Here is a 20,488-nt window from a genome sequence, read left to right on the forward strand (position 1 = left end):
ATTGATAGTTCTAAAGAACCTACAAATAAATTAGAAAACATACAATGGGAATGGATATTATATATAATATTTTGGGGGTTATTAATATTTTATTTTATTTGTTTCATAATTGGAAGTATTGTGATTCAAATAATACGAAGAAAACAAAAATATATTGATTTTGATAGTGACGAAGAAATTTATAGTTTAAGTTTAAACTCTTCTCTGGAAGATGAGTATAATACTAAATGATTTGTTTGTAAATATGAAGAAGTTTATACAAATTAAAGCTTTTTTTTTTCATTGTAAACAAAAAAAAAGAAATAGAAAGAAAAAAATTAAAACAAGTAAAGTCATTTGTTCAGTCAATCAAAATATAATCATTCACTAATAAGAGATTATTATTTAAAATGATGTTGCTCCAAGTGCTGTTATCCTCATTCCTGTATTCATTTCTAATGCAATATTTCCTTCTCTATCAATAATTAATAATTTTCCATCAGAATATCCAACAGCAAATCCAACCCATTCACCAACAATAATTTGTTGAACTCCTCTTATTCTTCCTTCACTTGTTTGAATAATTTGTTTCATAGGATATTCTTGTTCTTTTTCATCTTCTTCAATATCTATATCTTCTTCATTACTATTATCTTCATTACCACCTTTTATTTTTTCATCTGCTTTTTCTGTTTCTTCTTGTTTTTCATTTTCCATTTTTTCTTTAGTTTGTTCTATTGTTTCCATTTCTTCAATATTTGCAGTAGCAACCTTTTCATCATCTGAATTTAAAGAAATATCTGAATCACTCTTTTGTTCTTTCAAATCATTATCTTCCTCTTTCTCTTCTTCTTCTTTTTCATTACTGTCACCACTTTCTTTTAATTCATTAAATTTGTTTATGATTTCTTCTTCTTTTTCAATAGTTTCTTTAATTTCTTCTGGAGTAATAAAGTCCCAAGTAATAATTTCACCTTTATCAGTTCCTATCATAAGTAAATTGTCAAAAGATGAAGCAACACGTACAACTTGTTTTGGGTCACATTCTAATATCTTAAACTCTTCAAATTTTCTATTATAAACTGTAATTAAATTTTTATGTGAAATACAGAAAAATTCATCATTATGAACCCAATTAATTGTTTCTGGGTCAAATGTTAATTTTGTTTCAAATGCTACTTTTCCACGATAAAGATCAACAACTTTCATATATTTTTTTCCAATGCATAAACAAATTTTTCCAGTTGAATCTAAAGCAATGTCAATAACTCCATCTTTACTAACATGAATTTTATTAATTAAATCTACTTTTTTTGGTGATAATTTGTAAAAAATAATATTTCCATCGTCTGAGCAAGAGATCATCTCTTCATTTAATATAACAATTTTATTAACGGTACCACTATGGTCCATTAATGTACATACCTCTCTCTTAATTGTTAAATCATACAATCTTATTAAATCATCAGTTCCTCCAAGTGCTAAATAATGAGGAGATACTGAAACAGTTTTAATACAATTTTTATCAACTTTAAATCCAAATAATTGTTTTGACTTTAGTTCTAAGTTTTCATTTGATTGAAATTCCCAACCAGATAAGAAACTGTTATATGATCCAACAGCAACGATACTCATTTCCTTTAAACTAAGATTTTTTTTCTTTTTTATACAAACCCTTTTTTTTTTAATTTTGTTTTGACAAGTTTTTATCTTTTCATTTTTTATTTTTAGAATGGTTTTTGATTTAATAATTTATAGATTTCTATTTTCTACAAAAAGATTTTTACTGTATAGAAAAAACATCAGTACGATTAGAAGTGTAATGAAAACCATAATTAAAGAAATCATTCAAACAGATCAAGGATTTCATTATCTTTTTACAGTTGATAATAAGATTCAAATTGTTGATGCTAATAAAGCAGTTGTTACAAGAGAGATTGATCTACGTAATGACACTGTTTTATATACTCCACATAAAGTTATGTACAATGAAGGAAGAATATGTTTTGTATCACAAAATGGAATAGAGTTCTTTTCTGTTTATGGAGGGTCATTTGAATTTATAGGATTAATTAATCAAGCTCAATTAATAGATGAAAATAATTCACCAATTTATGTAACTGATGTAAGTTTAGATAAAGAATTAATTACATTTTCATCTAACATAGGGAAAGTATTGTTAATGGACTATCCATCATTAAAAATGATATGTCAAATTCCATTAACTAAAACTCCATTGAGATGTATTAAATTATCTAGAAACGATTCAATGTTATATGGTATTGATGTTAATGGAATTTTTGTAGCAGTAGAATTACATCATTTTAAATTATATGTAATGAGAGTTAAAGCTGAAGAAGATTTAAGAGAATATTTTAATAAAATAGATGATATGAATTTAACACTTACAAAAGATGGATGTCTTATTCAATGTGATGGACAAATAGCACAATACCGAATTGATATGCCATCAATATTTAAGTATCAAATAAAAGGGGTTGAAGACGTTAAATGTATAGAAGATAAAATATATATTTCAACACTTAATCAAGTATATATATTTGATCAATGTAATGAAGAAGTACTTCAACAATTTACTTTTAATTCACAACCACAACAAATAATGAAAACAGTTATTACATATCCAAATGTTTTACTCTATACAATCAATGGAATAACTTCTTATAAAATTCCTACTATTCCACAAAGAATGTCAGTTATTCCAAAAAAGTCTTTAAATGTTCTTTTTAAGTCAATTAAAATACCAAATAATTTAACACTTCTCCAAATTCAATTAGGAAATGATAGAGAAATTTATGGATTTGATTTAAATGGTACTATTTATCATTGTTATCTTCCTAAATCATTACCTTCTTCTTCTCAAGTTTATTTTAAAATGGAAAATTCAAGAACTGAATTAGAAAGATGTTATATTACATCTAATGGTAATTATGGTTTATTTTCTGTTGGTAATAAACTTCTTCTTCAAGAATTCAAAACAGGAAATACACATGTATTATATACTCCAAAACAATTACCTGATGATAGTGTTAATATTATAACTGTTTGTTCTTCTAATTCTTTTATTGTAGGAGTAGGATGTTTTAATGGTAATGTTTTTGAAATAAATAGTAATAATTCAATTCCAATACAAATAAATTCTCATTTAAATTCTCCAATTGTTGGAATTGGATTTATTAATAAAAAAATTATTTCATTATCAGAAAATGGAATATTAAATTTTGATGGAAAAACATTACAATTATCTATTTCTCCAATTTCTATGGATATATTTAATGAATTTATTATTATTAATGATCTTTATACAGTAACATTATATTCAATAAATAACTGGAAAATATTATATAAATTTGAAAGTCCATCACCAATTATTGATGCTAAATTTTCTTGTGATGGAAAATTTATTGTTTGTGTTTCTAAAGACAGATGTAATATTTTAAGAAGTTCTGATCTTGGAGTTTGTACATATCTTCTTGTTTCTTCACTTCAAACACAATTAAAATTAAATACTCAAATCGTTGGAATGACAGTTTCTAAAATTATTCCTTGTCAATTCGCTGTTTCTTTTCAAGGAGGTGTTGTGATGTTAATTGAACCTAGAACTTATTCAGATTGGATTTATTAATAAATTCAGTTATTTTTTCATTATTTCTATTGTTCAAAAAATGTTTTTCTTTTTCTATTTTTAAATATTTGTTTTTTTTTTTCATTCGAAAATAAGATACTACTTATTTTTTGTTCTATTTATTCTATTTTTTCATTTTTCAGTCGTTGTTAAATCAACTTCTTTTTTTTTGTTTTTGTTCTACTTTCATCTAGAATTTTTAAGAATTGTTTTTAATAAAAAAATTATCTAAAAAATCATCTAAAAATAAAAAAACATGAAACTGAAAAAACTGAAAAATAAAATTATACAATAATAAAAGAATAAATTATTAAAATAAGAAATTTAATAAAAATTAATAAAAATAAGGAACAAAATGAGAAGAAGAAATTCTTCTACAAAAATCCACAGATTGTAATAGAAGTATTATTTTTAATAAAAAAAAAGTATTTTAAAAAATAAAAAAAAAATAATATTCAACTCAAAAAAAAATGTTTGTATTTAACAAATTTCCTTTTGATGCTACTTACACTTGAAAGACAAACATCGTCATCAACAGAATTTATTAATGAAAAAGAAGTATGTGTTGTTGTTAAACAATCAATCTTTACTTTAACAATAACTTCTCCACATAGAATAGATGGGACTATTGATTGTGAATTAGTTTATGATATGGATGATTTAAAACCAGTTGGTTATGTTTCTCAAAATCCATTATCATTTAAAGTCCAACAAATTACTTCAAATACAGTAAATGTTGAATGTAAATTAGCTGTTTTATCATCTCAACATGAAGATTTATTATTCCGAGTTCATGTTAAATTATTATTAGGAGATTCTGTGATTGGGTCAATCTACTCACATCCAATCAAATCAACAAGTAAAGCTGATTCACATCGTAAAACAAAATTAAATAAAAATTGCTTTGAAACAAAACCTAAAAAAATATCAAAAATTAAAAAAGATTCAAAAAAATTAACTTCTGCTTTAATTTTACCTCAAGAACGTTCTTTAGAAATTGAAATTATTAAAGCAAATAGAGATCTTATTCAAAAATTAAATGATAATTTAAATCGTCAAAATGAAAAAACTAAAACATTAAATGGAAGTATTTCTGAATTAATTTGGAAATTATCTCAATATGACTATAACCAACATGTTCAAATGATTTGTGAAGTTCTTAATCTTTTTACTCCAGAACAACTTGAAGTTCTTCAGGAAATAGCATCAATATTCCAATCTGCTTGTCCAATTCAAAACACTCAAGAACAACCTTATGTTCCTTATCAAGAAATGAATGCTTATTGGAATCCTAATTTTGAAGAATCATTCATGTAATTTTTTTATTAATTTCTTTTATGTTATTTCTTTGAAAGAATTGTTTTATTCAAATCATTTTTTTTCTCTTTTTTATTTTTTCTTTTGTTTGTGTTTTTTTTTTTTTTAAATAAGTTAAAAAAATTATTAAAAACAAAATTAATTCATTTCTTTACCAATAAATGATGGTTTCTTTGGTGGTTTACGATCTTTTTGAGGATTAAATTTTCCTTGAGGTACTTCTCTAAAGAATGGTATTTCTGAATTATAATCTGGTCCTTTTATTTTATGAGAATAACTAACTTGAATACCAGCTGCTCTAAGTTCTCTTCTTTTTTGAAGTTCAGTGGCATAGGCTGTGTCTTGTTGTAATTTTTGACGTTCTTTACGTTTAGCTTTCTTTCCTTTTGTATTTGCTAGACGAGCACGAACTTCATTTAACATTTCAATCTCATCATCATCAAGGTCAACTCTGTCTTTTAAAGCAGGTCGCGTTTCTGGAATGATTTCATTCATTTCTTTTTCTCTTAATCCTGAGCAATCATCTCCAGTAGCTTCATCTTTAAGTTGGTTATATTTTTCAATACATTGTGCTGGAGTTCTTCCAACACTTTTAGAAATTGTTTGCCATTGTGATGGAAATATCTTAATTAAATGAAGTAATTTCTCTTCTTCAGTTGAAGTCCATTCAGTCTTTTTAATTGATGGGTCTAGCCAACTATACCACCGAGCTTTACACTGTTGTGGAGATTTACCAGCAATTAAGCTACTAATTCTTGCCCATTCATTTTTACCATATTTCATTACTCCTGCTTTAAGTACTTCATCTTCAGTATTTCTCCATATTACCCCAGCAGCATTTCCAAACGTTGACATTTTTTTAATTATTTCAAGATGAATTTTTCAATAAAATATCTCTTCTTCATCTTGTATTTCAAATGGCTTTGATAACTACTTGATATAAAACAAACTCTTTGTTATATCATATACACAATTTCTGTTTTTTTTTAAATGGCGATAATACTTTTTATTGTCATTCATATATAACAATACTTTCAGTGACAGTGTTAATACTTATATATTTATTGTATTTTATTTTAATACACACCCTTTTGAAAGAATTAGTTCCAACCCATTCTCAAACAAACTACTACAATATTTTTAACTCTTAGAGCACTGAATTTGTGGAGTAGAACCATTCATATTACATCTATTTTTTTGTTTATTTCTTTAGAAAAATAAATTCATACTCTATTAATATGAAAAGATATATGATATTCATCTTTTTTTCTTTGAAAATTCAAAAACTTGCTCAAAGAAAAGGATTGCTCTTCTACAAACAATAGGCTAGTTTTTGTTAAAGATAATGATATACTTTTTGATTAGTTGTCAATTTCTCTTTTTAAAAAATACTAATAAGACAAATTAAATAATGAATATCAAACTGTTTTAATTTATATAAAAGTTCTGTTGTTGTAAATATTTTTAACAAAAAGACAATATTGTTAGTATTAAGCATAATTGACTATCACTCTGAGTATTGTTAAAAAAACTCAGTAAAAAGTAGTATATAAAACAAAAAAAAAATAGTTTAATTTATTAAACTCCAATATCTACAATAAAAATAAACACATAACAAATGACATTAAAATATACTCTTGATAAAAGTGGGAGGAGAAAATGGAACAAAGAATTATACGCTAACGAATATTTTGAAGGAAAGTGGAATGGAGAAGAAGAAAATTCTCAACTTCCGTCAAGAGAAGAGTCATTAAAATTAATTAATAAGAAAGGATCAACTATACTAACAAAGAAACAAGGTCGTCTTTATTGTACAATTTGTAAAAAAATGTTTAGTGATTCTACTAGTTTTACAACACATTTAAATTTACCAGAGCATATAGAAAAAGCTGGGATTGAAACAAATTTTAAAACACCAACAGTTGATGACATTAAAACAAAATTACAACTTCTTCAAGAAAAGAAAAGAGAAGAGAAAGAAACTCCTGAAGAAAAAGAGTATAAGCGTCTTGAATGGAAAGCCTCAAGAAAAGAAAGAAAACGAGAGTGGAAAAAAAGACAACAACAAACTAAAGAAAATGATCCTGAAAATCAAAATAATGAAAGGTCAAGGTCAAATAGTAGAACAAGAACAGAAAAATAAATTTAATTATTATTATTAATTTTACTTCATAAATATTCAAAAATATAAATCAAAACTAAAAAGAAGAATTTGACAAGAATATTATGTCTGAACAACAACATCTCACACTTAAACAATTTAAACAACAACTCAAAATTATTATGAAACCCATCAAACAACTCATAACTAATTTAATTAACAATCCAATGGATTCAATTTCTATGAAAATAGAAAATAATGTTTATCTTATTGATGGTAGACCAATTTCTATTGAAGGAAATGAACAAATTATAGAGATTGAAGATGGTTGTTTGGTTTCTATTCTTTCTAATGGATTTTGGGATACTGTTGTTCTTCATATTAAGAATGGAGAAATTACAGTTGATACAGCTGGTAAGGAAGGAGCTCCTACATTGATTTATCCTGATTCAATTGTGTATTATATTAATGATGGTATAGTCAATTGTTGTTATGTTATGGCAGTGAATAGAGAGATTACATTATTCCCAACTATTAAATATAACTTAAGAGAGACAATGATTAAAATACAGGATATGGCTATAAATCAATTTACAAAAACACTTGAAAACCAATTAGAAGAACTGATAACTAAAATTAAAGTCTTAAAAAAAATGATAAATGAGAATATTGATGATATTATTGAAGATGAGATGAATGACTTAATTTTAACATTTGAAGATGCTATTACTCTTTTACCAAATAGAAAATTTAATAACCAATATTATACCCCAGAATATATTGTTGATTTCTTTTTGAAAGGTATTGAATCAATTCAATATTATGAACGATGCATTTAAATGATATATTCTCAAGTCATTTGTTATTCTTTTGAAATAGAAATAAATAATAATTAAATAATAAAAATATTCTTCAATTAAAAAAAGTTAAAATAAAAATAAAAAACAATTGAAAAAATAAAGAAATGGAACACGTTGAAGGGTTACTTCAAAAAGGAATTCGTATTGATGCAAGAAGACTAGATGAGTTTAGAGAAGTTTCATTTGTGTGTAGAGAACCTGGTAGTGTTGAAACACATATTGGTAATAGTAAGGCATTAGGAGAATGTGTTGTAGAGCCGGTATGTCCTGGAAGATCAAGACCTGATCAAGGAATATTTAATATTCGTGTTAATTTTCTTGAAATGGCTAATCCAAATTTCTATGATTCAAGAGGACCACGTGATTTAATTGAGATTGGTAAGGTAGTAGAAAGGGGATTATTATCTACACGTGCAATTGATGTTGATGGTCTTGTTATTATTCGAGGAAAATTAGTATGGAAAATTACAGTGTGTGTTCATATTATTAATGACTGTGGTAATTTGATGGACTTAGTATCTATTACTGCTATTTCTGCATTACTAACTGCTGTAAGAAGAGAAGTACAAATTTGTGGTACTGATGTAAAAATATTAACACCAGAAGAACGTAAACCTGTCCCATTAGCAATTCATCATATTCCAATAACTGTATCATTTGGAATTACAGAAAGTGGAGTACCATTACTTGATCCATCTGAAAGAGAAGAAAGTGTTTGTAAATCTCATTTAACAATTGCAATAAATAAAGAAGGTGAAGTTTGTGCAGTACAAAAAAGTGGAACACCAATTTCTATGAAAGTTATTCAAAAGTGTTGTGACGTTTGTTTTTCTTATTTAAAAAATTATAATAGTTAAAGATGTATTAACTGTTTTAGACTGCTTTGTCTAAAGCAAAGATGTTGATTAAATTCATTTCTACTCAAGTTCAACAGTCACGTGAACAATTAAAGAAATAACACTGCTATTATGATTGATTTATTTTCTTTTTAAACCTTTTGATTTATTTAAAATAAAAACTTTAATAATTTCTTTTAAAACATTTAGTATGATTTTACTTATTTCTTTCCAGTTTTCTTGGAACTAACCTTCTTTCCCTTAGAAGCAGCTTTCTTTGAACCAGCTTTGTTTTGTTTGAAAACAGCATCAGTATCAGCAAATGAGACAACTTTCATTCCATGTGCTTTAAGAACCTTGTATCTATTAAGAATAGCAGCATAACGTTTAGCTTCCTTGAGCATAGCAATTTTATGTAATTTCTTAGCTTCTAATTTTTGAGCCTTATGTTGAAGTCTTCTTGGAGTAACAAGTCTTTGAATCTTTGGTGCTTTAGATCTCTTTGTTGATTTTCCTTCTTTTGGATGTTTTTTAGCAACTTCTCTTCTAATAACGAATTTTTTAACATCATCCTTTTGAGAAAGATTGAAGAGTTTTCTGATATGAGATGCTCTCTTTGGTCCAGCTCTCATTGGAAGTGCATCATTAGTAACTCCTTCAATTTCTCCTTCTCCTTTCTTAACTACAACGGTATTCAATACTGAAATGTCTCCTGCAACAATAGCTCCTCTAACTGTCTTTCTTCTTCTTTCTCCATTTCTAAGTGGTTTATAACATCCATTTCTTCCATCAAGAAGAAGTCTGACACGATTGTTAGTAGCTACTCCTGTCATCATTGGGAAACCATCCTTATCACATCCACCAGTGATTTTAAGGATGTATCCTTTGAATTCATCTCCAAGTGATGAAGCATCAACTTCTTGTCCGATTCTCTTATCAAAGAATGGTCTGTAATTCTTTTCTTCTTCAAAATCAAATTTCTTAATTCTTCCAGTTGCTGGGTTGGCTACGTTAATCTTCATGTCAGAACACGCAGTTTACTTTTTACAAGTTCCTAGGGTTTACTTTTTTTTTCAATCAATTATTTTTCAACTCAGTAACAAACAATATTTAAATTAGAATATTATTATAACTTAATTATATTTATAAAACATACCAAAAATCAATAAATATTATAATTAATTAGTAAAGTAACAAACAATCAATTTCAGTTATTTTTTTCGTGACATTACTCTTTATTATTTACTTCTTTAATTTCTTTTGGTTGAGGCTCTTCTATTCTTTTGATGAGTTTAATTTCTTTATGCCTTTTACTTTCTCTTTTTAAAGGAGAACATTCTTCCATCAATACAATTACTTCTTTTTCATCAATTGGTCGTTTAATTCCTTTATACGCTAAATGGGCTAATCCACTAACTATATTTTCTTTTTTGACTTGTGTAATTACTGGTTCGTGGTTAAACATTGTAAGTATTTCATCAACTGCTGGAGAACATATTTTTGGTAAATCATTTTTAATGTCCTTAATAATTACAAGCATTCCACTACCAATTAGTATTTGTGTTATTTCATTATTATTTAATTTACAAATATCTTTTAATGTACAAATAATATTTGCTTGTGCACAGTCAGTAGTTTCAGATAATACTTTCAATAATTTTTCAAATATTTGGGTTTGAATAATATATGGAAGAACATTTGGAGTTGGTAACTTAATAAAATTCAATAAAAATGATGAGAACCGTTCAAGGTATTTTCCTAAAACTTCTTTAGTATATTTTTCTTGAGTATTTAATGGTTCCATTAAAATATTCATGATTAATGGAATAAATTGTTCACAAAGAAGTGTTTGGTATTTTATGACACCATCATAAGCGATAGTACTATTTTGTAAAAATGAGAAAATACCATATAAATAAGATCCCTGTTGATAAATTCCACTTCTAACTATTTGTTCAAGTAATCCATTTTCCATTAGTAGTATAGCAACATTACTTCCTGATTCAAATAATATTGTTAATGAGTCTAAGTAATATCCTTTATATTCTTCATTTAAACCTTTGAATATTGTAGTTAATATTCCAGTTTCAATAATTGATTTAGCACGTTCTTCCCTTGTAGAAAGAGGATATAAAATTAGTGTAGAACAATATTGTTTAATAGTAATACTAATTCCTCTTCTTGACTCTTTATCATTATTAGTCTCATACTTCTTACTAAGTTTTTGAAATATTTGATCTTTTATTGACTCTTCTAAAATTTTTCGTTGTGTATTACTCAGTCGAATATTAATAGGTGTCCCAATTGATTCATCTGAAAACCGTGCCACAACAATATCTCTGAAATAAGTCAATGCAAAAGCATATTCAACCAAATTTTTTACAGCAAATGACCGTTCAACAATTTCTTTAATACCAGTTAATTTTGTTTTGAAATCGTCAAAAAAATAAATACGATTTGTTTGTGGTATTTGAGGATCATATGTTAATATTACAAATAATGCTTTTAGTGTTGAAAGTTGATATATTTCATCTGAAATTTTTTCATCAGGTAATAATAATAATACTTTAACAAAAATGAAGACAGACTCAACTATATCTTTCTTTGTAGTATCATTTATCGTTTTAGAGAATTTTATTAGTCCATTTATAATCTCTTGTAATGTTAACTTTTCAAATAAGATTGACGTATTACGTGATGCTAATGAAGTAATTGCAAGATCTCTTATTTCTTTAATATTTTCTTCTGTAAATGCTAAATAAGTAAGTGATTAACATGAAATTCTTGTTAAATAAAAATAACTAACAAACAAAGTGGTCCATCAGTTATTGATCTAACACCAATCTCAATAAGGTTATGACATAATTCATTACATAAATTTTTGTCAAGAAATGATAATGCGTATTCATTAGAAAATGCTTTACCTTGTATTTGAATTACTTTATCATTTTGTTTTTCAAATGCATCTCCTTTAATCAGTCTAACACATATAATTTTGTCTGGGACATATTCATTTTTATTAATTTCTTTTCTTTCTCCCTCTGTTGATAATTTGTTTTCATTATTTTCAGAAAAAACCTCAATAAGTATACTATCATCATTAATCTCTACATTAAATATACCAATCCCAATTTCAACCCAATCATTTTCTTTTAACCGAAAAACTTTAACAAGCTGTTTCTTACTTTGATTATCTTCATTGGCTTTGGTTTCTATACTTTGTTCACCCATATGTCTTTACGATTATGAGTTTTTTTTTTTCTCTTTCTCTCAATAACATTTTTTAATAACATTTCTTTCCATTTTTGGAAAATTCAATTTCTCAAGTTTATAGACTTTCCTAAATTGCGAGAACCATAAAAGAAACCCTAAAAGAGTGAAGTAGAATTAAGATGATGAAGTTTTGAATAGGACCAGAGAACCCAATAGAAATGAAATACTAAAACGAAAAATGAGATTCAACTATTAATCCCAATTATTATTTATGACTGAACTTAACTCTGATCGTAATTTTGTTGGAGTTGATCATGTTAAAAATGTTATTTTGGTTCTTTCAGGTAAAGGAGGTGTTGGAAAATCAACAATTGCTACAGTACTTGCCCGCTCTTTTGCACTTGCTGGTAAAAAAACAGGTATTTTAGATATTGATTTATGTGGACCATCTATTCCAAAGATGATGGGACTTGATAATCAAGGAGTATACCAAGGAGAACATGGAGGAATTCTTCCTGCAAAATCTAAAATTGGAGACACTTTTATTGATACACTTTCTGTTGGATTTATGTTAAGTTCACCTGATTCACCAGTTATTTGGAGAGGTCCAAAAAAAGGAGCTGCCATTGAACAATTTTTAAATGATGTTGAATGGGGAGATAAAGATGTTTTAGTTGTTGATACACCACCAGGAACATCTGATGAACATATTACTATTATGGATTTCTTCAGAAAAAGAAATCAAGAAACTAAAGCTGTTATTGTTACAACACCACAACTTGTTTCTACAAACGATGTTGAAAAAGAAATTGATTTCTGTAATGAGTGTCAAATTCCCATCATTGGTTTAGTTGAAAATATGAGTGGGTATTTATGTCCTCATTGTTCTACTGTTACTAATATATTCTCTAGTAATGGTGGTAAAGAATTAGCTGATAAATACCAGCTTAAATTTGTTGGTGCTATTCCTATTGAACCAAAAATTTGTTTAGCTGGTGAGACTGGATTAAATCCATTTGCCGATGAACCGTCAGCAAATGCATTAAAACCAATTACTGATTTTGTAGCCGATCTTGCTAAAACTTTTGCTTAATTTAATTTTTTCTCAACATTAATTTAAAATCATTTTATAAAGAATAATTATTAAAATAAGAGAGTAGGTTACTACTTTTATCTTATAATGAAAGTATTAGATCTTTTTAAACAACACTAGCTCAATTTGATTAAATTCAGAAAATAAGCATTACTTTATTTTAAATTGGTTTGTTGAATTTAAGTAATAATACATTATTTCAATTTGTTATAATTTTTTTGTGGAGTTATGTTACAATGTAATAAAAATTAAGCAGCATTTTTAATTATTTTTTTATGATGTAAATAAAGTTCTAAATAATAATAAACCGAAGATATTATCTATCATAAATATTCATACTTTATATTATAAGGAGATTGAGCAATAGAATGAGCAATAAAAGGATGATTCTTTTTAAAATGTTCTAGCATTTCTCTTACCTCACCTCTCATACTATCTTTTTCATATTTGCAACGTATTAAACGTGGTAATTCAATGTACTTTGTCCATTCTTGAATAAAAACTACTGGAACTTCAATAAGTGGTCTAATGAATTTAACACCATATTTTTCTGTGGTAAACTGAGCAGGAATACCTGCAATACAACCACAAAACATTTGGTTCATTAACAATGTTTCAGCAACATCATCCATATGATGTCCTAATGCAATTGAAGTATATCCATGTTCTTTTGCATATTCTAATAATGCTCTTCTTCTATTTTTTCCACAGTTTAAGCAAAATGTAGTGTTTTTATCAGCATCTTCAATATCAAATCTACTTACAGGCTCTGACTCAAGAGTGATAAAAGGTATTCCTAGAGATTCACAAAGTGCCTTAGAGTCTTCAATATTAAGTTGATATCCAACTTGCTCATTAGTGACATGAACAACTAAGATGTCAAGAGGAAAGTGACTAGTTTTTCCAAGTGTTGAAAGGACATGGACTAAAAGAAATGAATCTTTTCCTCCTGAAAACCCAATAATAATTTTGTCATGAGGGGCAACAATCTTTTCACGTTCATTCATTTTCCAAAAGTTAGTATAAATTTTCTTGAATATTTTCTTTTCTCCAACAGGTATTTTGATTGTACTCATTTATGTATGGAATTTTTTGATTTGTATTTAGTTTAAAAAGGGTTATTTAGTATATTAGATTTTGTATGAAACATCTAAAAATAAATACTTAAAAGTTGAATGATTATTCAAATGATGGTAATTTCCATGTTGTTATCATATTATAAGGTTCTGGTATTTCTTTTATTGATAGTCCATCATCTGAAAAGTCTTCTGGTAATTGAGGAATTGGTGAATATCTACAACCAGAAGTTGTAATCAAACAATTATTAAAATAAAATACATCATTAATTGGAGAGTCTATGTCTTAAGTTTGTATATCAAAGTTAAGAATAAAAACAAACATGCAAGGAAATATGATGATTTAAAGGTAAAAGTATTCAAGTCATAAAGATAAACACATCCATTATCATTTCCAGTAAAAAGAGTAGAATGATATATATTAATTCCTATTCGTTGATTTGTTAATGCAAACCTAGATAATGTTGCAATAACTGTATTTATATTTCTAATATCAAATACATATATTTTATCATCTTTACGAGTACCAATAATCAAAAAGTTATCATTAAATATTTGTAAAGAATTTATTTCTTTTTTTAATTGAACTTTTTGGATTATTTGCATTTCCTCACCTCCAAGAAGAACAATATCCCCTTGATAAGTAGAACAAACAATATAATCACTCCAACCATATTGAGCCATTGAACAAACTGTTCCAATTTTAATTCTTTTAGAATATTTTGGTTCAAAATAATCAAAAGAATATTTAAACACTGAAGAAGAATGATAAGCATAAAACCCTTTATTACTTTCAGTAAAAATACAATTTGAATTTGGTAAAGGATTGTATGAAGCTAATGGTTTTGATTTGAGTTGATTTAATAATTGAATTGGTTGAGAATGTTGATGACAGAGAATACCATGAGATGTGCTTATCATAGAAGAGACAACTGGTTTTATATCTTCTATAACAGGTTGTTGTAAAATACCATTAGAGTTTATAAAAGAAGAAATGAAAGAGTGATTATCTGTGATAGTGATTAAATGATTATTATGAATGATACTTTTTAGAGGAGGTGCTTGAAGAATTGAAGAATATAACAATTGAGGATTATTCATTCTGAAAAGTCAAAAAGATAAAAAAGAAGATCTGTTTCTAAAATAAAAAATGATTAAAAAACAATGAATTAATCTTGATTCTTACCACAAAATTCTAAAATGCATTTTGATGAGAAAGGAAGTAAAGAAAATGAATAAAATATTGTTGTTGCAATTTGAATGATTAAGAAAAATAAAACAACTATAGAATTTTTAAATAAGAATAATCCAAGTATTGTCATTGTTAAACAACAAAGAAATACTATTGCACAAAGCAAACGAAGTGGTTGTTTAAGTAATTTAAATTGAGTTAATGGAGAGTATAAGAAAAATGTTCTAAATTATTAATATAATTTAAAGAATTTAAATATGAATAACAAACGCTAAACTAATTAATAATAATCCTAAAGAATAACATATCATAAATAAGTATGGAGCAGCAACAAAGACTAAAATAAATGGGAATGTAACTAACCAAAAGAATATAGCAATTGAAAATATTAAAAAGAATGTAATAATTCTATTTCTTGTTGATAAATGAAATCCAAGTTTGTCACATGGATTTTCTATTGTAAAAGAAGAAGTATCATCAAAATCTGACTGTGGAATAAGTGGATCTTCAAGCATAGAGTCTCATTTTTAGTTCATTTTCTTTTCCAGAATTTTTGAATTATAAAATTATAATATATTATTACTTAATTAATTATAAAACTATAAAATAAATATAATAATATTTTTTTATTATAATAACAATACAATAAATTAATTCTGTTGATGTTGCATAAAAAATTGAACAAAAGAATGATATGGTTCTGTAGGAGAATTAGAAGATGTTGTAACTTGTTTTGATTCTTCTGTATGTTTTGGAGATAAGTTAGGAGAATAAGAAGGAGAACTAGAAAAACATTGACCATTTGGATTACATTCTGATATTGATTTACATGAAAGAGCCCTCAATGATTCTCTTGATAAAGCACGAAGCCTACGTGGGGATGTAGGTTTAGAAAGTGTAAGAACTGGAGTAGAGAATTGAAAATGTGGTGTTAACGAAGGAGTAATTGGTTGACTTAATGACTCATTTAATTTTGGTTTGAGATGAGTGGTAGTTGGTAATAAATGTTTATTAACTGAAATACTAATACGGGAAGGATTTTCATAAAGTTTAAAATAATAATTTGGTACATAACAATCCTCATTTGAAATATCAATGTTATGTAATGATATATTGTATACTAATAATGTTGAATGATCTAATTTACCAGGTGAAACAATACATGACCGTCTTTTTAAGGTAGAATGTAATTCTGCTAATTTATCAGTTAAATTGATAATATGTTCACTTAGTTGTTGAACACAATCACCAATACTGACTGATTGTTTAATAATTGGTGAAATTATCGAATTAACATAATTTTCTTTATCACTTGTAATACGACATATGTCTGGATCAAAATTATCATGAAATCCATCTGTCATCATAAGAAGAATATCATTTTCTTTGACATAACGTCCTTTTAGTTCTACATGTCTTAACGATGGATTTTTTCCTTCTGCTGGTCCAATAACCCCTCCACAATCATATGTTGCTGTTCCTTTTCTATTATCACCAATTATTGAGTCTGTATGTTCTATTTCGTGTGAATATAAAAATGCTTGACAATCTCCAATTGATATTACAAGTGCATAAGGTTGTTGAGTACGTAACGTAACTATAATAGAAATTAACAATGTTGTTGTACCTGTTTCTAATAATGAACTATCTGAGTTAAGTAAAATTGAAAGGTGAGCAGATGCCATTGAATCTACTAATAAAGTAGCAATCTCACGTGTTGTTTTACATTTTCCAATAGAACTTCTAATTGATTCCCAACACCCAGAAACAGCATTAGATGAAGCCTTTTTTGACCTAAATCCCCATCCACATCCATCAGCAATTATACCAATTGAACAATTAGCAAATTGAATAAACTTTAGTGAATCTGCATTAGGCTCTCCTTGTTTTTTCCCTTCTACAATTGGATATAAACTAAACGACGTTAATCCAAATGACTGATCACGAGAAACAATTGTTGCTGGCTTTTTTCGTTCTGCACTATGAATTGCTAATTGTTTAGTGTCAACCATATCAATAGGAAGTTTCGGGATTTCTCCTAAATCTTTTTTGAAGGCTTTTCTGAATAAAAGATGATAAGGTGTGTCTTTACTCATCTCCTATTCCAAAACGAATCTTTTCTAACAAATCGCAGTTCTTCACTTTTATTTTTTTCTTTACTTTTGTTTTGTTATATTTTTTAACTTACCTTTAATTTTCTTCGAGTTATTCAGATTTCTATTATTAAATCATTCCTTAGGTATTTATATATTACCCTTCTTTTTTTCTTTTTGTAGAATAAACACAAAAACGAAAAGTGATCTTGTCTTTACTTACGCAGATTTGATTAGGTATTATCTATATAAGTGAGTCTCAAAGATTTTGGTTCATGTTTTCTTTATTAATTATTCAGTGTTATATCATTTTGGGTTTTGCCCAAAATAACAACAAAGATTTATTTATAGATCACCTTCAACGACGATATATCAAATCATTCTATGGTGAAAAGTTTAATGTTGACGAATCATATCCACTAAGAGTCAACATAGAGGAATATGCCGTCATAAACCAGACAGTTGCCTTGGGGTTTGAGAAAGAAAAAATAAAAAGTTATCCTGAACGGTTATGGTTAGCTATTATTCATACTATGCCAAATAAAATAAGTCATATCCAAAATACAAGAAATACTTGGTGTAAAGAAGAATACCAACAAAGGTATGGATTTAAATGTATTTATGTTCTTGTTGAGTCATCTGTTCGTCAGACAATATATTTGAATGACTTATTAAAATTAAATGAAACATACCATGACATTTATTTCATTGATATGCCTGATTTAAATGAACAATGGTTTACTTTACAACAAAAAAATATTAATGCTTACATTATGGCATTAGATATATTTCCTAATTATTCTTTCTATTGCAGAGTTGACGATCAAATATTAGTTACTGTTGATATGTTATCTTCATTTTTAATGAACCACCTCGCAAACTCTACTGTTGTTGGTGAAATGGTTAAACACCGACCTAATAGAAATCCAAGAAATAAATATTATGACCCATTAGCATTTAATATTCCAAAATATTTTCCATTTCCTGCAGGTTATTTATCTATTTTCAGTCAAGACATCATTAAATTTATTGGAAAATGGGAAAATTATTACACATTTGCCCCAAGTTCATTAGAAGATCCTGGGTTTGGTCATTGGATTTATAAATTTGCAAATACTACAAATCAAAGGGTTGATTTATTAACACCTGAAAATTGGGGTGGAAACACAAAAAACACATATGGTGATTATATTATATTTCATGACCAAAGAGGTAGACTAAGCCAAACTGAGTTTCTTAAAAGAAGAATAGAAGATGGGTATATGAGAGAGTTTTAATTCAATTATTTTAACCCAACACCACTCAAAAAATTCCAAACAGAATCTATATCATTCTCTTTCACTGAAGATTGAGCAAATTCAATTTTACTCTTGAGTTGTTCAAAATGGAATTCATCATCAGGATCTCCATACATATATAAATCATCATCAGCTATTACTTCTCCTGGTTTTGCAACTCTGACACGTAATTTGTTTAATTCTTTTTCTAATAAAATTTTAATAATATCTTTTGATTCAGACATTGGAATATCACTCTTATTACAAAGAATTAATATTGGTATATTATTTGTATTTGATGAAATAATACAATGAAGATATCCTGCATCATCTTTAATTGTTTTCTTAACTTCATCTCCAGCAATCATAAAAATGATACATTTAGCTGATTCAATATATTTTTTATATAATCCTCTAACTTTACCATAACCAGGAATATCCACTATTTCAAATGGTTGTTTAGTTATAGTATCATGACAAGTACCAATATTTTCAACCATAGAAGTACATGTTTCAGTAATTGTATCATTTTGTAGCTATATGTTATTAGTTTATTTTATTATATATGATAATAAATAAATAAAAATACAAACACAAAGATATAATGATGTCTTTCCAACACCACTTATTCCAGTAATCATTACAACAGACTTTTTATTTTTATTATTTTTATTTCTCTTTGATACTATTATTAAATAAATATCGTTTTATCACGTTTATAAGAAAATAAATTTAAACAAACTGACATAAACAATAATGCCAATTAATAATAAAACTGTTGTTGTAATTAATGAAACTAATGAAAAACTACTTTCAATAGTATTTTCCATTTTTAATTATTATTTTTTAGTTCATCTCATATTTTAGTTGATAAAAACAAGGTTTGGTCAAGTTTTTTCAATGTTTTCCATTTTATTCTGATAAAACAAACTATAGCCAAATAACTTTTATTGATTTTTCTATTCCACATCTCTTATAACATGAAAAGGCAAAGATATATAATAAGATATGTTGATTAAAGGGATGTTATATGAGTAGATTATTTACTAAAACAAAGAAAAAACCTTTATTTTTTAATAAACAAACACCAATTGAATATAATAAACAAGAAAATGATATTGAAAAAGTCAAATTACATGATTCTAGCAATGGTTTTAATCCATTTGACACAATGAAAGAAGAAGGATTTGATACTAGTGATACAATGAGATGGTTTGACAAAATGACAACTGACAGTGGAGAAGTGTTATTAAAAAATGAAAGTACCAGTGTTAAAAGTTTCAATAGTATAACTTCATTTCAGTTTTCACCAGAAGAAGAAGGAGAAAAAGTCACAAATAAGATGAATGAAGATATTCAACCAAAAGTGTTTCCAGAACCAAGAAACGAGAGAATTATTTCAGAACAATTACAAGAGTCAAAGAAAAATGAAAATCAGGTAATTGAGACAAAAGAAATAAAACGTACTGATAATCCAATCAAACAAGAACCAGACAAAGAAATAAATAAACCCAACGAACATCCTCAAGTGAAACCAAAAGTAAATAAGAAATCGAATTTCCATATTTCAATGAAAAAATTTGAATTTAAAAAACCCAATTTAATGTCAAAACCACTGAAAGATCGAATGAAAGATTCAATTAAACAAATCAACGAAAAATCTATTCACAAATCATCTGACAACCATAACTTCCAACTTAGAATTAATCCAAACGACAATTCATCAATCAGAAATCAAACCACAAAGGATATAGAATTAGAGAAAGAGTTAAGAAAAGAGTCAGAAAGAAGGTTTTAAAAAAGAG

General features: G+C 26.7%; 17 protein-coding genes across 17 annotated transcripts; 8 read left to right on the plus strand and 9 right to left on the minus strand.

Moving 5' to 3' along the window:
• Positions 1-384: 384 nt before the first annotated feature.
• Positions 385-1,614, minus strand: EHI_000520 (WD domain containing protein; the record flags this gene model as incomplete). Its single annotated transcript, XM_647667.1, has 1 exon — positions 385-1,614. One exon carries the CDS (start codon positions 1,612-1,614, stop codon positions 385-387), a length of 1,230 nt encoding a protein of 409 aa, XP_652759.1.
• A 187-nt stretch (positions 1,615-1,801) lies between these two features.
• On the plus strand, positions 1,802-3,625 carry EHI_000530 (uncharacterized protein; the record flags this gene model as incomplete). Its single annotated transcript, XM_647666.1, has 1 exon — positions 1,802-3,625. The coding sequence occupies one exon, from the start codon at positions 1,802-1,804 to the stop codon at positions 3,623-3,625; it is 1,824 nt and encodes a 607-aa protein (XP_652758.1).
• A 498-nt stretch (positions 3,626-4,123) lies between these two features.
• Positions 4,124-4,942, plus strand: EHI_000540 (uncharacterized protein; the record flags this gene model as incomplete). The annotated part of the gene is made up of 1 exon (XM_648093.1): positions 4,124-4,942. One exon carries the CDS (start codon positions 4,124-4,126, stop codon positions 4,940-4,942), a length of 819 nt encoding a protein of 272 aa, XP_653185.1.
• Positions 4,943-5,080: 138 nt separating this feature from the next.
• EHI_000550 (myb-like DNA-binding domain containing protein) lies at positions 5,081-5,797 on the minus strand (the record flags this gene model as incomplete). Its single annotated transcript, XM_648094.1, has 1 exon — positions 5,081-5,797. The coding sequence occupies one exon, from the start codon at positions 5,795-5,797 to the stop codon at positions 5,081-5,083; it is 717 nt and encodes a 238-aa protein (XP_653186.1).
• A 763-nt stretch (positions 5,798-6,560) lies between these two features.
• Positions 6,561-7,085, plus strand: EHI_000560 (uncharacterized protein; the record flags this gene model as incomplete). Its single annotated transcript, XM_648095.1, has 1 exon — positions 6,561-7,085. The coding sequence occupies one exon, from the start codon at positions 6,561-6,563 to the stop codon at positions 7,083-7,085; it is 525 nt and encodes a 174-aa protein (XP_653187.1).
• Positions 7,086-7,168: 83 nt separating this feature from the next.
• On the plus strand, positions 7,169-7,882 carry EHI_000570 (uncharacterized protein; the record flags this gene model as incomplete). The annotated part of the gene is made up of 1 exon (XM_648096.1): positions 7,169-7,882. One exon carries the CDS (start codon positions 7,169-7,171, stop codon positions 7,880-7,882), a length of 714 nt encoding a protein of 237 aa, XP_653188.1.
• A 125-nt stretch (positions 7,883-8,007) lies between these two features.
• On the plus strand, positions 8,008-8,861 carry EHI_000580 (exosome complex exonuclease, putative; the record flags this gene model as incomplete). Its single annotated transcript, XM_648097.1, has 2 exons — positions 8,008-8,724; positions 8,781-8,861. 2 exons carry the CDS (start codon positions 8,008-8,010, stop codon positions 8,859-8,861), a joined length of 798 nt encoding a protein of 265 aa, XP_653189.1.
• Positions 8,862-8,935: 74 nt separating this feature from the next.
• EHI_000590 (40S ribosomal protein S6, putative) lies at positions 8,936-9,769 on the minus strand. The gene has a single exon (XM_648098.2). The coding sequence runs from the start codon at positions 9,759-9,761 to the stop codon at positions 8,961-8,963; it is 801 nt and encodes a 266-aa protein (XP_653190.1). The 5' UTR covers positions 9,762-9,769; the 3' UTR covers positions 8,936-8,960.
• Positions 9,770-9,967: 198 nt separating this feature from the next.
• EHI_000600 (uncharacterized protein) lies at positions 9,968-11,970 on the minus strand (the record flags this gene model as incomplete). Its single annotated transcript, XM_648099.1, has 2 exons — positions 9,968-11,493; positions 11,550-11,970. The coding sequence occupies 2 exons, from the start codon at positions 11,968-11,970 to the stop codon at positions 9,968-9,970; spliced, it is 1,947 nt and encodes a 648-aa protein (XP_653191.1).
• Positions 11,971-12,219: 249 nt separating this feature from the next.
• On the plus strand, positions 12,220-13,062 carry EHI_000610 (nucleotide binding protein 2, putative). Its single transcript, XM_648100.2, has one exon. The coding sequence runs from the start codon at positions 12,224-12,226 to the stop codon at positions 13,043-13,045; it is 822 nt and encodes a 273-aa protein (XP_653192.1). The 5' UTR covers positions 12,220-12,223; the 3' UTR covers positions 13,046-13,062.
• A 306-nt stretch (positions 13,063-13,368) lies between these two features.
• Positions 13,369-14,121, minus strand: EHI_000620 (uncharacterized protein; the record flags this gene model as incomplete). The annotated part of the gene is made up of 1 exon (XM_648101.1): positions 13,369-14,121. One exon carries the CDS (start codon positions 14,119-14,121, stop codon positions 13,369-13,371), a length of 753 nt encoding a protein of 250 aa, XP_653193.1.
• Positions 14,122-14,224: 103 nt separating this feature from the next.
• On the minus strand, positions 14,225-15,222 carry EHI_000630 (uncharacterized protein; the record flags this gene model as incomplete). The annotated part of the gene is made up of 2 exons (XM_648102.2): positions 14,225-14,400; positions 14,445-15,222. 2 exons carry the CDS (start codon positions 15,220-15,222, stop codon positions 14,225-14,227), a joined length of 954 nt encoding a protein of 317 aa, XP_653194.2.
• Positions 15,223-15,290: 68 nt separating this feature from the next.
• Positions 15,291-15,828, minus strand: EHI_000640 (uncharacterized protein; the record flags this gene model as incomplete). The annotated part of the gene is made up of 2 exons (XM_648103.1): positions 15,291-15,537; positions 15,584-15,828. The coding sequence occupies 2 exons, from the start codon at positions 15,826-15,828 to the stop codon at positions 15,291-15,293; spliced, it is 492 nt and encodes a 163-aa protein (XP_653195.1).
• Positions 15,829-15,963: 135 nt separating this feature from the next.
• EHI_000650 (uncharacterized protein) lies at positions 15,964-17,409 on the minus strand (the record flags this gene model as incomplete). Its single annotated transcript, XM_648104.1, has 1 exon — positions 15,964-17,409. One exon carries the CDS (start codon positions 17,407-17,409, stop codon positions 15,964-15,966), a length of 1,446 nt encoding a protein of 481 aa, XP_653196.1.
• A 272-nt stretch (positions 17,410-17,681) lies between these two features.
• On the plus strand, positions 17,682-18,683 carry EHI_000660 (uncharacterized protein; the record flags this gene model as incomplete). Its single annotated transcript, XM_648105.1, has 1 exon — positions 17,682-18,683. The coding sequence occupies one exon, from the start codon at positions 17,682-17,684 to the stop codon at positions 18,681-18,683; it is 1,002 nt and encodes a 333-aa protein (XP_653197.1).
• Positions 18,684-18,688: 5 nt separating this feature from the next.
• On the minus strand, positions 18,689-19,513 carry EHI_000670 (uncharacterized protein; the record flags this gene model as incomplete). The annotated part of the gene is made up of 3 exons (XM_001913576.1): positions 18,689-19,219; positions 19,277-19,368; positions 19,426-19,513. 3 exons carry the CDS (start codon positions 19,511-19,513, stop codon positions 18,689-18,691), a joined length of 711 nt encoding a protein of 236 aa, XP_001913611.1.
• Positions 19,514-19,713: 200 nt separating this feature from the next.
• Positions 19,714-20,481, plus strand: EHI_000680 (uncharacterized protein; the record flags this gene model as incomplete). Its single annotated transcript, XM_648106.1, has 1 exon — positions 19,714-20,481. One exon carries the CDS (start codon positions 19,714-19,716, stop codon positions 20,479-20,481), a length of 768 nt encoding a protein of 255 aa, XP_653198.1.
• Positions 20,482-20,488: the final 7 nt, after the last annotated feature.

Source organism: Entamoeba histolytica, genomic scaffold (genome assembly GCF_000208925.1).
Source record: "Entamoeba histolytica HM-1:IMSS scf_1104750516279 genomic scaffold, whole genome shotgun sequence".
In the NCBI taxonomy this organism is placed as follows: domain Eukaryota; phylum Evosea; order Mastigamoebida; family Endamoebidae; genus Entamoeba; species Entamoeba histolytica.